Genomic DNA, 15,998 nt, shown 5'->3' with positions numbered 1-15,998 from the left:
CATAAACATATTGTTTAAATCATTCTATTGTATTATAGACAAAATAGAATAATGCCTGTGTGATAATTCGCTGTTGACGAGTGAGTGGACTGCAAGTGTCTGTGTCCCACCTCTTCTGCCCTCTATCCCGAAATCTGCCACACATGCCAGCACTCCATCAAGGCACTTTTATGCAACATATTTACCTGCTATTACATTTTCCTACAGCCTCCTATTAAAATAGCATTTAGGAGCGTATGAGTTAACATTCTTATTTCCATTGCTGTTCTGCTCCATGAACACACAAATTGGAGCCCAATTACCCAATGCTTTACTTGGATGCACTGCAGATATGAGGCCATATTGAGTATAATTGTAACCACTGAAATGCATCCAGTAACATTGGCGACTATACTTCCATACTAATTTCCCACCGGTTGTGTAAGTCACCTCTGACTTTCATTAAGACGAAGAAGATGGGCTCGCCTCTTATAACAGCTCTCGTCGCTATTTTCACATTCTGACGGTGAGAAAGGCCATTGCAACAGATGTGAATCCAAAATGTATTTATTTTTTTCATTCCTCACCCTGATGATCACAGTGATATTGAAATTGCCCATCCATCCAGTTTTTCTACCGCTTTGTCCCAAGATGTGAATAACTTAAAACAAAATAAAACCATGCACTTTATCCCAATCCAAACTCCTTAAAAATATAAGTTCACACACAGTCTGTGGCACAGAGACATTATGTAATTCAGCCCTGGTAACTGTTCTGGATGCTGGGTCTAATCTATGTTGTCTCCCTAAATTCTGTGCAAAACATCTGAGCTGAATCCTGTCTGGCACTGCGACGCCATCTAGCGGCAGTCAGCGGTGCTGTGTCTGCACCGCTGACACATCATGTTCTTTCTCCCCCTATTTGGGGTACAGTAATATCTGCACAATATAAATATATTTTTTTAACATTACAGCAAAACTTACCCTTATGTAAAAACAAATGACAACTATGAAACTGCAATTGTGTATCCTTATTGAAGAGTAGTACAGTGTGCACATGGATATCTGGTGCACAATAATAAGGTTCCCATGTGTTGTTCTTGTCACTTTATGGAAAATTGGAGTGGATTTATAAATATGTAGTTGCAGTGTGGCACACATTACACAACCCTCTCAGTCTCTCTCTTCTCCATGACTGTTGTGCAGAAGGGTTGGTCTGTTGTGTTTGTGCAAAAAGACCGCCCAACCACAGAGAGAGAGAGAGCGACAGAGAGAGAGAGAGAGAGAGAGTACTATATGGACATCTGTACATAGACCTACCTACAAACAGAGCATATACCTTTAAATACATTGGAAAAACTGCTGCTATTTACAAGTTATCTTTACTTGCATGTATACATACATGCATCTATATTGAAAGGTAGTGCACTTAAAAAGACCTACATTTTAATTGTACATAGTTTTAATTTCGATAGGTGTTTAAGTTTGATACACTTTAGTTGTTTTGATTGTGTTTTAAATGCTGGCTTTGGCAATGTAAAAGTATGTTTCCCATGTCAATAAAGCCCCTTTAAAATTGAAAATTTAGAGAGAGAGAGAGAGAGAGAGAGAGAGAGAGAGAGAGAGAGAGAGAGAGAGAGAGAGAGAGAGAGAGAGAGAGAGAGAGAGAGAGAGAGAGAGAGAGAGAGACTTCTCATAGCAGCCAACCAACTGAGGTGTTCGACATTATTCTGTGAGAGGTTCAACTGCCCTGTTGCTCAGCATTGTTCAACAATCCTTGCACACATGTGAGAAGTGGCTCTTAAATATGTTTACATGTTGTTTAATTAACCCTTTGAGGGGTTGAGCATGGCGTTTTTTTCAACTTTCCCCCATATTTAATCACATTAAACAGTTGTTTTAGCTGCATAATCTACGTGTTATGTGCAGAATGTAAAAAAAAATAAAATAAAAAAAATAAAGTATTTAATTTACTTTTACTCACTTGTACAAAGTGTTCTCAAAGTCCCCTTATATACATGGCGTCTCTTATAGCCGCATGTTAATGGCGCACACATGGCAGAGTAGGGAAAGAGGGGAGGGGTGATAACATAAGCCAGTGTCTCTTTAAAAAAAATGGAAGTTTCTTGTTGTATTCTGGAATGAGGTCAGACACGAGGCTCCTCATTGCACGCGCTGATTATTATTAGATTCTATTTTTGACCAATCAGCGCGGAGAGGGGCGGCGGTTTGGCGCCGAGGCAGGGTAGTGACAGTCTCCCATTGGCTTATTTTTTATCACCGTTGTATCTCGGGAAGGGATAAATGCATGCAAAAGGGAGACGAGACTGGAGGGCTGCTTGAAACTCCTGCTACAAGTCTACAGATGGAGGGCGGACTGTGTTATTCACTCTAGGTTCCCTTCCCCCCCCATTTCCCTCCTCAGCATGCATGGCTTTTGTCTCTAGGAGAGGGGGCACAGGCTGATGCAGAGAGAAGCACGTATAGCCTTTTGTAGCAGTGGGCCAGTCAGTCTGCAGCTGCACAGGACTGTGTGTGCACTGCTCTATTGATTTTTTTTTAAACACACTCAAGAAAGACACTCACACTTAAAAGACTGGAAGTTTCAACTTTTGTGTTGCACACCGGACTGATATTTTAAAGACGCTATACTAGTCACCGGAGTGACTTATTTCTTTGGTAAAGTCAACTCACACTTGGAGGAAAAAACGCTGAGTTTGCTTTAAAGTGCACGGAGAAGAGAGGCAGCATGGTGCAAAAGATGAGCCACGCTGAGAGCACCGCAGAGGCGCTTTCCTCCTTCTTCAGTGGGGATTCGAGCTCCGGGGCGTGCATGGATTTGGACCCGGCTGCCTCGCCTCTCTCCCCGGCATCCACAGCCTCGTCGGCCGCCGGGGAAAATCCGGCGTGGTGTAAAACTCCGAGCGGCCATATTAAACGACCCATGAACGCCTTCATGGTGTGGTCCCAAATCGAGAGGAGGAAGATCATGGAGCAGTCTCCGGACATGCACAACGCCGAGATCTCCAAGCGGCTGGGGAAGCGATGGAAGCTCCTTCGAGACAGCGACAAGATCCCCTTCATCCGGGAGGCGGAGCGGCTGAGGCTCAAGCACATGGCGGACTACCCCGACTACAAGTACCGGCCCAGGAAGAAGGTCAAGTCGAGCACTTCCAAGCCGGGAGAGAAGGGGGAGAAAGTTAACTCGAACACCACCAGCACCAAGTCGTCCTCATCGTCGAGGAAGAATGGATCCAAATCACTCAACAGCAGCAGTAAAGCCCATAAAACACTTTTCGGTACCAGCAGTAGCACCAAAGCCTCGCTGTTGAACTCTGAGCAGCCGACAGAGCACCACCATAACTCCCTCTACAAGTCCAAGTCAACCGCCAAGCAGGTACCGGAGGGCAAGAAGGCAAAGCGGGTGTATCACGTCTACGGGAGCGGCTTGAGCGTCAGCCCCGCGTCGTCCGTCACAGTCCCGGCGAGCCCCACGCTGAGCAGCTCGGCGGACTCCAGCGACCCCCTCAGCCTGTACGAGGACGCGGCCAGCGGCAGGGAGGACGGCGGCGAATCCCCCGGCGGCAGCAGCAGCGGTAGCCTGGGCGGGTCCTCGGAGCGTCACGGCGGGCAAACATACAGCAGTCGGCGGGCTTCCTCCCCGACACCCTCCGGCTCCCACTGCTCCGCCTCATCGTCGTCGTCTTCCTCGGAGGACGAGGAGTTCGAGGACGAGCTGCTCGACATGAACCCGAGCCCCAACTTTGACAGCATGTCGCTGGGGAGCTTCGGCTCCTCGGCGCTGGACAGGGACTTAGATTTGAACTTTGAGTCCGGCTCCGGCGGCTCACACTTTGAGTTCCCCGACTACTGCACGCCTGAAGTCAGCGAAATGATTTCCGGGGACTGGCTGGAGTCCACCATTTCCAACCTGGTGTTCACGTACTGAGATCCAAGCGGGGGGGCACGACGACGACAACACGCACGCACAACAGAGAGCAACAACCCCGGGGGGTGATTCCGGACGGGCAGCTCCTGCATTGTCTCCGAACTAACAGACCCACTTAGCGCCGTGGTGTCTTTTCTCGTCTCCAAGCGGCAACTTTTTAAAATGGAAAAAAAGGAGCCTTTTTCGCTTTGGATGTGCGGACCGTGGAGGACTGAAGAACAGGCCAACATGGCGGGGGTGCAAAACAAGAGAGAAGGGAAGAAATGAGACGCTGGTTCCTGTTTGAGGACCCGTGAACTGGTTGACCCGAACAACTTTACTGTGATTGATTTGCACGTTATGCGGTCCGCTGTTCACTTAATCAATGTTGTCGCGATTTCTAAAGGGACATTTCTCACAGCTTTTTACCGATTTGCCAAGTGAACTAAAAAAGGTACATAACTCGGACTGTCTTGCTACATTTTTTTACTGCGGTGTGTCACCAAGAGGGAGTTTTTTTGAAGGTGGGTTGATGTATTTTTTTTTTTAAGTTTATTTTATCAAAAGCAAAAAAAAAAAACAGCAAAAAAGTTAAGCATGATAGCCTACTTTGTTCCTGTATTGTGCTGACATTTGATGTGAGACTGTCAAGCAGTTACAAATCTAGTATTAGGGTTATTTAAGTGAATAGATAGCCTCATTTCAGTTTCTCTTTTTTATTTTTTTGGGATACAAAGGACACTGAAATAATCACCAGCTGTTTTAATATTTCAAACTTCAGGATTCAAACGCAACTACAAATCAGTGCTGAACTTTATACTTGTGTTGTCTGCGATTCAGGACCAAAATTTATCATTTTAGATACGAGCTTAACCCATTTTTCTGATCATCAGAGCTTTGTTTTGTACATGTATCAAGATGAAATTTTGTATGGGATGTTGTATTTATATACTGGGCCAAGCAGTTTAAATTTTTTTGTAAAGTCATGTTTTTTTTCCTCATTATTTGTCACATTTTCTTCTCAGGCGAAGGGCTAGACTTACAATAAATACACAATTTTTGATTTCTTTTTTTATATTTAAGTGGACACACTTCTAGACACGTAAAGTATAGGAAACAGTTTGATTTATTTTCTCAGTGTATTTTTGTACAAATCTATATGGAGAAGGGGGAGTCAACAATCGGTGTGTGTAGCCTAGCCCACTCATTCAGCTGCATTGGGTTTCCTGAGTTTAAAACCTTGGCTGGCTGGTTATCATGCTGCTTTCACGTGATGTGGGAAATCTCACACTTAATATTTATTTTTCATTTCCAGTCCTCTACTGCATCTTTGAAAAGAGAGCCAGTAAAACGACATTAGTACACTATGGTGGTCATTTGTCCACCTCATTCATTTGGCTTTTCACCAGCAAATACTCAGACAGCCATGATGTCCAATTTTAAACATCCAAATCTCATATTGTCAATTAGGCTTGACATTCTCGTCTATACTGTACATGAAATGCTGAGTTTTCCCAATAGCACATGAAAGCAGCACCAGTCTTTGTGTCAGACTACCTTCTACATTTACAGTGCCCGGTCTGCAGGCTTCTTAAAGACACATGAACTGATTATTCCCAGAGGCTATTCCTCTGGAGTATGTGGTTTTTACAGTCACTCTCTGAAGGAGCCCCCCCCCCCCCCCCCCCCCCCGCCCCCTCAACATTTCCCTCTGATATCTTGCCTATGAAAACAAACGAGGAGATTGTAGCTTTAAATTTGACTTATTTTTTTGAAGTTTTCATGAACTGATGTCAAACTCATCCACCAGCCACTGGATCGAACAGGCTAACTTTTATGAAAGCAAACAAGGGTGATAACATCGAGCTTATTCAAATTTCTGACTTGAGTTCCGCAACATCTACTTGTACTGCGTTTCTCATTGTATTTGAATATATAATCTTTTCTACTTGTTGGCTAACTATTAGATAATAATTGTTTAGTAACTTTATGGCATGGTGAATAGCATTTGTATTTCGGATTCAGGTTACTTAGCTGTTGTGTTTTTCAGAAAAAAATGGTAAAAAAAAATGAGGAAAAATGATACTCAATCTTTGTATATTTGACTGTATCATAAAGCAAAACGATTGTGTGTTTATGTATGTTGTTGCTATCAAGGACAGGCACTGTCTAGAACGGCTATCTTTTACACATCCTTACTTACATTTAAGGTGGTCAGTTCAGGACTCTTTTTTTATACATATATATAAAAGCGTTTTTAAATATATTAACTTTATTTTTCATCCATCCTGTGCAATATGCTGTGTAGAATTATCATGTATTGTCTCTAATCATGCCATAAACAAAGGAACCACCTTTTTGAGACTCAGAGAAAGGGAGAACTCATGCCAGCTGAATTGTGTCCATTCACTGCCTGTCAGATTGTTGATCTAAACTTGTGTACAGAACTTTTTCATGGAAGGAAATAAATATCAGCTGGAACTGAAGCTCTAAAACTCTTGTCTCTTGAACCTTTTTATTCATCTCTGACACTGCTTTGTGACCTCTTAGATATTGCATTCCCTACTATAAAGTATGTTAAAACTCTCAGCAGGTGATCTCAGTCTACAGCACACTTTCACATTAGAACATATTACAACTACCTTTAGTTCAAACTCAAACTTATAGCTTGTTTATAGTGATGGTTTACAGTTGGTGGTATAGATTGCTATATGATCTTAGTCTTTAATGACTCCCAGCTTATCACTGACACATTTAGGATGCAGTAGGAGAGTTATATATGGATTATAAATGCAATACACACATTTGATTTTACACATATGTACAAATTGCATATACCAATCTGTCAATATGATTGAATGAATTCTAGTATCTCAAAAAATGGTTACAACGGGATATAATGCACTTTTTATTCTTTGTTGACAATCCTTTCGGACCTCTTAGATATTGCATCCCATACTAAAATGTCTATTAAAACTCTCAGCATGTGATCTCAGTCTACAACAAATTTTCACAAAAGAGCAAATTACAACTACCTTTTGTTCAAATTCAAACATATAGTTTGTTTATAGTTAGTAAAATAGCTAACTAAATCATTTTAGTATTCAATGACTGATCGCTGACAAATTTAGGATACTGTAGGAAATTTCTATATGGATTATCAATTCAGTAAAACTGCTTGATTTTACACATACCCACTGCATATCTGTCAATAGGATTGAATGAATCGTAGGATTTCAAAAAATGGTTGCAATGTGAAAATGGTGTACTTTTTATTCTTCGTTGACACTGCTTTGGGACTTCTTAGATATTGCATCCAATGCTAAAAAGTTTCTACAATACACTTTCACACAAGGACGAATTATAGTAAATTACAGTTACTGTACCGTCAGTTTAAATTCAAAGTCAGTAGTACGGATTACAAAATGATACTTGTCAATACTGACTCCCAGCTAATCATTCTGACACATTTAGGATACTGTAGGCAAGTTCTTTATGGATTATATAAGCAAAGGAAACACTTGATTTTACACATAAATACGGCTTATACCTTTCTGTCATCAGGATTGAATGAAATGTAGGATAATTAATGGTGACAATGTGATATTGTGTACATTTGTATAGATAAGTATTGAATCAATGACATGCATTCAATATGTGCTTTAGTTGCAATGACCTGAAAACCTGATGTCTTACTCTTGTTTTTATTTGCTCAGGAATATGTCAGTTTAAACAACTACAATCAATATACTACTGTAGTGTTTGCTTTTACACCTGTCTAAAAATACTTCAAAGATTGTAAAATTGATTTGTGGCTTGAAGTGTTGAGTGCTAAATGAATAATTGCTTATACACTGTAGTGACTCATAAATATGACTGACTGACTACAATACACAAATAGAATCTGAAATAATGGCAGTGCACTTTACAATCCACATCAGTGATGACAGTTATTTTGCAATCTTTCAGTCTAAAAACATTATATTTATGTTTGTGTGTTTTGCAACACAATGTACTGCATTAGCAATACATGCCTCGATGGCAAGATCACAGTCTGGTGAACAGAATGTGATGCACATGCAAGGTCACATCTGCAGATAGGACTGACGTGTAATGTCTGTATTCCATGGTGCATCACCCATGAAAAGTTCAGAATCAGAGTCAATAGAATAAAAAAAAAAATCAGACAGTTCTTATATCAAGTGCAGCCTCGAGTAGCCAATTAAGTTGCATCTTTAAATGTTCTTTAATCCAAATGTATTATATTAATTTACCTTATTATAATATATTTGAAATGTGATTTCTTATTCAACACTACAGTAGTTATTGCAGGGCCCCTTTCTGTACACACCGATGTCGTGCTCATTATATGTTTAAAGAGATTGTATTCCAGCACGGTATGTTGTATGCTTGCTGTCTGATGTTCAGACAGTCATGATTTCCCTTCCCCCTCTTCCAGACAGACCTTTATTGTGGGGGATGGGCTGGTTTAGTAGCAGTCAGCCAAGGGCCCTCCAGCGAGCTGACAAGCATGTCTGCCTGTCTAGGTCTGTGTATATCCACTGGTTGTGTGTGTGTGTGTGTGTGTGTGTGTGTGTGTGTGTGTGTGTGTGTGTGTGTGTGTGTGTGTGTGTGTGTGTGTGTGTGTGTGTGTGTGTGTGTGTGTGTGTGTGTGTGTGATGGCTAAAATTCTATGCATGAAATGAATGACAGGACAAGGATATCGTTACAGTGCGAGCATACATTGCATGTCGGCCTCCTCCATGATGATTTATGGGGTGCAGATGACTTTTTGATGGACGGTCCTGCTCTTCAATCAAGCACAGTGCTTTACATAAGCACCAATCAAATTATAATGTAATATTCTTGTGTACTGTACAATTCACTTGGTTAGCTATGTGAAACTCTAAACTGTTTGTGCGTTGGCCTAATAACTAGAGTGCTGGTCCTTTCCTGTTGTGGTGTATTATTGTACTTAGGTAGCATTTTATTGAATTACATTAGTATCGACTTTCATCATCTTTTCAGATTGTTCGTCTTTATGTGACGCTGCATGCAGCATGCAGAATTAGTTCAACACGTATCTCAGGAACAGGACCTAGATTGGTAACAAATGCACAGAAGCAGAGCACAATTTCATGATTCCTTAACTGTATTTTAAACGACTATACACATAAGGCATTGCAGCGCCACATCAATTCACTGATTCATCCGTTGTATCCCAGTAGTGCATGGCTGGGTGTAATTACTGACACCATACTAATATAAATATTTCCACATTCAGCAGTCAATCTGTTGTATATTACTTTATTCCTTTACCTCCTGATGATAAATACAGTATGTATCATGCATGGATATAATATCACCAGTATAGCATATAATCTTGCACATTTCCAAAGAGCACCAACACCTCAGTGTGTGCGTTAAGCTCTGTGAAGCCTGTTTAGTGTGCAGGCTCATGCATGGCTCATGCATCGCTCAGCTGACTCCTCAGTGGGAGACATGCAGGCATGAGCTGGGGCAGAGCAGAGTCGAGCGGAACAGGCTCGCTGCTGGAGTCAGTGGTCCAGTAAAACCACAGCGGGGGGGATAAGAGCTCTGCTAGAGGGTGGGTGAGGAGAGCCATGACTGTATCTCTGTGTCTGTCTGTCTGCTCAGCTCTTATCCCAAGGGGGGTGGTTGGTAGTGGTGTTACTAGTAACTATTCGTATTTCTAGCCACACTCTAAATCTGCCTAATTGTGCTTCTTTGACCAATAAGTCAAAATCATCCCTTACAATATGTTCCCCTTTGTATCACAATGCTGGGATCAGAAGTTGTCTAACAACTAAAATTTTCCATTTTGTCTGACCTTCTCAGTCAGTCCCTGCAGGTTGGCATTCACACAAATGGATATATTTCAAAAACATCGGAGACACTTTTTGAACGCTTTGCTGTCAAGAGTCAGTTTGGTTGGAGGACTTCCTCATGTGCTATTTTCCACCTGTCTGCTAAAAGTAGTAATTAGTGAAAGGCTGTACGCTAGAGATGCGCGGATAGGCAAATATTTCATCCGCAACCGCATCAGAAAGTCGTCAACCATCCGCCATCCACCCGATGTATCAATCAATCAATCAATCTTTATTTATATAGCCCTAAATCACAAGTGTCTCAAAGGGCTGCACAAGCCACAACGACATCCTCGGTACAAAGCCCACATACGGGCAAGGAAAAACTCACCCCAGTGGGACGTCGATGTGAATGACTATGAGAAACCTTGGAGAGGACCGCATATGTGGGTAACCCCCCCCCTCTAGGGGAGACCGAAAGCAATGGATGTCGAGTGGGTCTGACATAATATTGTGAGAGTCCAGTCCATAGTGGATCCAACATAATAGTAAGAGTCCAGTCCATAGTGGGGCCAGCAGGACACCATCCCGAGCGGAGACGGGTCAGCAGCGTAGAGATGTTCCCAGCCGATGCACAGGCGAGCGGTCCACCCCGGGTCCCGACTCTGGACAGCCAGCACTTCATCCATGGCCACCGGACCTGTGCCCCCCCCCCCCTCAAGGAAAAGGGGAGCAGAGGAGAAAAGAAAAGAAACGGCAGATCAACTGGTCCAACAGGGGGGCTATTTAAAGGCTAGAGTATACAAATGAGTTTTAAGATGGGACTTAAATGCTTCTACTGAGGTAGCATCTCTAATTGTTACCGGGAGGGCATTCCATAGTACTGGAGCCCGAATAGAAAACGCTCTATAGCCCGCAGACTTTTTTTGGGCTCTGGGAATCACTAATAAGCCGGAGTTCTTTGAACGCAGATTTCTTGCCGGGACATATGGTACAATACAATCGACAAGATAGGACGGAGCTAGACCGTGTAGTATTTTATACGTAAGTAGTAAAACCTTAAAGTCACATCTTAAGTGCACAGGAAGTAACGTTTGATCAGAACTGCATCCGCCCGCCATCCGCCCGGTATATCTAATATAGACGATGCAAGGCATTAGTGAGGCACCTGCCAACTACTCCGGTTTTCCCGTAATTCGTACGGTTTTCATCAACCTATTCCGGGTTACGGGTGCAGTGATAAAAAATACGGTTTTTCATTAATTTAAAAAAAAAGGGTGAAAACTACGCGAATTGCACCTTGTGCAGACAAGATTTTTCGATCGGACACGGAGGAATTAGCGATGTAAAAGACCACTTTGGGACAAAAAAACACAAGTCTAATGCCGTTGCTAGCGATACAAGTGGAAAACTTTCAACGTTTTTCGTCGCCCAAACAGATTCTTTGGATGTGATTAAATGCCGAAGTTTTATTTACGGAGGCAATAATTGAGCATGGACTTCCAATCGCACTGGCTGATCACATGGGACAGTTACATGTTTGTAATGCAACCTTTGAAAATCATTACGCGGTGATCGCGGTCCCAAAAATAAACTTTTCTTGCATGATAATGTCCAGAAAAATTCGCTTTATATTACTATAGAGTCCTTTTAACGAATGAGTTTGATGGTTTATCACAAACCTTAAATGAAAGAAGTCCTTTCTTCTCCTGCACCTGCATGCGCTTTGGCCTTGCCTCGTGTTTGGTGCGCAATCCTGTCGGCTGTATTTCACAGCACGACATACTGTTAAAAGTGTTTATACTATTTATGCTTTCAAGTCCAAGTTGAAGAAATCTTGTTAAATGTTGACAGCATAACTACCAAAATACAGAAGTATGTCCTTAATATTTTTGCAGTGCTATTTCTGTTGAAAAGTTAAAATGATTACATTAGAGATGTGATGTGCCACTTTTCAAAGTGTCTGATGGCTTAAATTAATTTTCATTAATTTTTCATATTTTGAATTCTTTTGAAAGGCTTACAAAAAAACTACATTTGCATTGTAATTCCATGCTATTGACAGGACTATTAATTTTAATGAAGTTAGCTTACCATGTTTACAGTATGATAATTGTGATAGAAATGTGAATTTTAGGCACAGAATATTTTTTACAATTGAACAAGGCAGTAGATTATACAAGCTTGGACAGAAAGTTAATAATGACACCAATTTTTTTTTAATGGAATTGTTTAGTACTGTTTTACCATTTGTTTACTGTAAAAAATGTTTATACTGTTTATACTTTCAATTAACAAATTGAAGTCTTGTGAAAGGTTGACAGGATAACTGGCATTAACTGTCAAAATAATTTCAAACTATTGAAGTTAGCTTACAGAATAAACATGTCAATCAACCCATATGATTTTTGCTGTAATAGTTTTGTTTTGAAAAGTCACTGTGACTGATAGAAAAGTGATGGTTTTAGCAACATTTTAACCTGTCTGAATGCTAATAATCATTTTGCGTCGGGGGGCGAAGCCCTGAACCCTCCACCAGGACTTTGTCCTGGACCTACCGGGGCCTGCGGCCCTTGGACCCTGGCTACTAGGTTTTTCTGATTTCAAAAGTTGGCAGGTATGGTGAGGTTATAGTGCCTGTTAAAGAAAGGAGACTGATCCAATGCAGTACAGTCTTTCGCGTGCCACGCTGTCACGACCCAGACGCACACCAGTGCGCAATCATATGGGAGCCGCGCTGAGCGCACTGCGCGCGGAGTGACCCCTGTTACGCGCCCCTGGCAACAGGGGTGGCGGGCAGGTAAGCTGCGCGGGCGGAGCGCGCGGAGTGACCCATGTTACGAGCCCCCGGCCACGGGGGTGGCGGGCAGGTAAGCTGCTTACCTGCTGCGCGTGACGCCGGCCGCGGCGAAGGCGGACGAGGCGGGGTGTCGGTGCGGTGGGCGCGGTAGTGACCCTGGATGTGCGTCGGGCCCTTCTCGCGGATCGCCTCAGCTACGGCTCCCGGTGGGGCCCTCTCGGGGGAAGGGGCCTCGGTCCCGGACCCCGGCGAGGCGTCCCTTCTCCGCTCCGTAAAAGTGTCCATCTCTTTTCTTTTTTTTTCTTCTGTTGTGGCATATGCAGCAGGTGCCTGCTCGTTTTTCGTATGTGGGTAACAACATTTAACTATGTATATATATTTCCGAATTGGTTTAACTGCCACCCGCAAAAAAGAAAAAAATAAAATAAAATCTAATTGATCCGCCCGACCCGACCCGCACGCGGATAAAATCTTATTTTTTTAAATTTCATCCGCCCGATCCGCGGATAATCCGCGGACTCCGCGGTTGTGCCCGCAAACCGCGCATCTCTACTGTACGCAGTATCTAACAGGCAAATCCACACCAACTGTGTTGTTTCTTGTTTTGTTTTTGTTTTTTAATCATTGGGAATCTATGTGAAAAACCAACACATAGTCGCACACAGTTGTAAAGTCACAGAAATGATCAGCTTTTCACATCTAGAAATTGACATTTTTGCCCATTCTTCTTTGCAGAACAGCTCTCGCTCAGTCAGGTTAGTTGGAGAGTGTTTATGAACAGAAGTGTTCTGATATTGCCATTGATTGTCTGTGTGGCACAGACTCTGTGGACTTTGACTGAACCATACACAAATACATTGTATACATGGCTTTATGTTTGACCGTTCTTTTGCAGACCCCAACACATTTTCTTCCAGTATTACCTTGTAATTTCTTCTTCCATTTTCTCATAAACTCTCACCGTCTTCCCTGTTACTCCATTCATCCATTTCCTACCGCTTGTCCATTACAGGGTCGCGGGGGATGCTGGAGTCTATCCCAGCTGCAGACGGGCGGAAGGCAGGGTGCACCCTGGACAAGTCCCCACCTCATTGCAGGGCCAATACAGATAGACAGACAACATTCACACTCACATTCTTTCACTAGGGCCAATTTAGTGTTGCCAATCAGCCTGTCTTTGGGGCTGGGAGGAAGTCGGAGTACCCGGAAGGAAGCCACGCAATGACAGGGAGAACATGCAAACTCCACACAGAAAGATCTCGAGCCCAGGATCGAACCCTGGACCTTCATATTGTGAGGCACACGTGCGTGCCACCGTGCTGGCCTGTTTGATAACCTAATCCTGTAATTCTAATTCTTTTCAAGAAGGGGGACCGCAGGGTGTGTTCCAATTATAGAGGGATCACACTTCTCAGCCTCCTGGGTAAAGTCCATTCCTGGGTGCTGGAGAGGAGAGTCCGGCCGTTAGTCGATCCTCGGATTCAGGAGGAACAATGTGTTTTTTGTCCTGGTCATGGAACACAGGACCTGATTTATACCCTCGCTACGGTACTAGAGTGGGCATGGGAGTTTGCTCAACCAGTCCACATGTGTTTTGTGGATTTGGAAAAGGCCTTCCATCGTGTCCCTCGCGGTGACCTGTGGGGGTGCTCCAGGAGTACGGGGTTCAGGGTTTGTTGCTACGCCCCATACGGTTCCTGTACAAGTGGAGCAGGAGTCTGGTTTCTCATTGCCGGTAATAAGTCAGACATGTTTCCAGTGGACGTTGGACTCCGCCAGGGCTGCCCTTTTCACCGGTCCTGTTCATTATCTTTATGGACAGAATGTCTAGGCGCAGTCAGAGTATGGAGGGTTTCCAGTTTGGTGGCCAGAGAATCGTATCCCTGCTTCTTGCAGATGATATGGTCCTGTTGGCTTCATCGGGCTGGGATCTTCAGCGTTAACTGGGGCGGTTAGCAGCCGAGTGTGAAGCTGCTGGGATGAGGATCAGCACCTCCAAATCTGAGGCCTCAATCGGAAAAGGGTGGACTGCACCCCTCGGGTCGGGAGTGAATTTTTGCCTCAAGTGGAGGAGTTAAAGTATTTCGGGGTCTTGTTCCCAAGTGAGGAAAGAATAGAACATGAGATTGACAGACGGTTTGATGCGGCGTCTGTAGTGATGCAGTCACAGCATCGGTCTGTTGTGGTTAAGAAAGAGCTGAGCCAGAAGGCGAAGCTCTCAATTTACAGGTCGTTCTACGTTCCTACCCTCACGTATAGTCACAAACTTTGGTTAATGACCAAAAGCACAAGGTCGCGAATACAAGCAGCAGAAATGAGTTTCCTCCGCAGGATGTCTGGAATCACCCTCAGAGATAGGGTGAGGAGCTCGGTCATCCGGGAGAGACTCAGAGTGGAGCCGCTGCTCCTTAACGTCGAGAGGACCCAGCTGAGATGGCTCAGGATGCCTCCCCAATGAGTTGTTTCGGGCATGTCCAGCCGGGAAGAGACCTCGGGGCAGACCTAGGACACATTGGAGGGACTAGAAAAGGTGGCCGGGTACAGGGAAGTCTGGGCATCTCTGCTTAGACTGCTGCCTCCGCGACCCGGACTCGGATAAGCAGCGGAAATGGATGGCTGGATGGAACCTAATCCTTCTTTAAAATTCTCTACAACTTTATCCCTGACCTGTTTGCTGGGTTCCTTGGACTAGATTACATCCAGGTGGACTCTTTTTAAATATTAGGTCAACATTTGATCATTCAGCAATCATCAGACAACTTCTGAAAGCAATTGGTTTCACTAAAAGTAAAGAGGGATGAATATTTCTGCACAACATGCTTCTCAGTTGTGTGCCACTTTGTGTCGGTCTTTTACATAAAATCCCATCCATCCATCCATTTTCTACCGCTTATTCCCTTTGGGGTCGCGGGGGCGCTGGAGCCTATCTCAACTACAATCGGGCGGAAGGCGGGGTACACCCTGGACAAGTCGCCACCTCATCGCAGGGCCAGCACAGATAGACAGACAACATTCACACTCACATTCACACACTAGGGCCAATTTAGTGTTGCCAATCAACTTATCCCCAGGTGCATGTCTTTGGAAGTGGGAGGAAGCCGGAGTACCCGGAGGAAACCCACGCAGTCACGGGGAGAACATGCAAACTCCACACAGAAAGATCCCGAGCCCGGGATTGAACCCAAGACTACTCAGGACCTTCGTATTGTGAGGCAGACGCACTACCCCTCTGCCACCGTGCTGCCCACATAAAATCCCAATAAAATATATTAAAGTTTGTGGGTACAACAGGTATGAATACTTTGTCAGGCTATTGTAAGATAGTGTGTCTCTGCGGCAGCACTAGCTCTTGACTGTCAACTTTGTTACTGAACCATTCGGGCTCAAAACTTGTAGTGAGGTGAGCACACGTTAATGTATGATTGCAAAGTCGTACAGTCCTCCCTTGCTATATCGCACTTCAA

The 15,998-nt window shown here is 43.7% G+C and overlaps 1 protein-coding gene across 1 annotated transcript; it reads left to right on the top strand.

Annotated features, from left to right (window-relative positions):
- Positions 1–2,306: 2,306 nt before the first annotated feature.
- LOC133598454 (transcription factor SOX-4-like) lies at positions 2,307–6,401 on the top strand. Its single transcript, XM_061951145.1, has one exon. The coding sequence runs from the start codon at positions 2,728–2,730 to the stop codon at positions 3,925–3,927; it is 1,200 nt and encodes a 399-aa protein (XP_061807129.1). The 5' UTR covers positions 2,307–2,727; the 3' UTR covers positions 3,928–6,401.
- Positions 6,402–15,998: the final 9,597 nt, after the last annotated feature.

The sequence above is a fragment of the Nerophis lumbriciformis genome, linkage group LG04 (genome assembly GCF_033978685.3).
Source record: "Nerophis lumbriciformis linkage group LG04, RoL_Nlum_v2.1, whole genome shotgun sequence".
Taxonomy (NCBI): domain Eukaryota; kingdom Metazoa; phylum Chordata; class Actinopteri; order Syngnathiformes; family Syngnathidae; genus Nerophis; species Nerophis lumbriciformis.
This window is presented reverse-complemented; position numbering and strand designations above follow the sequence as displayed.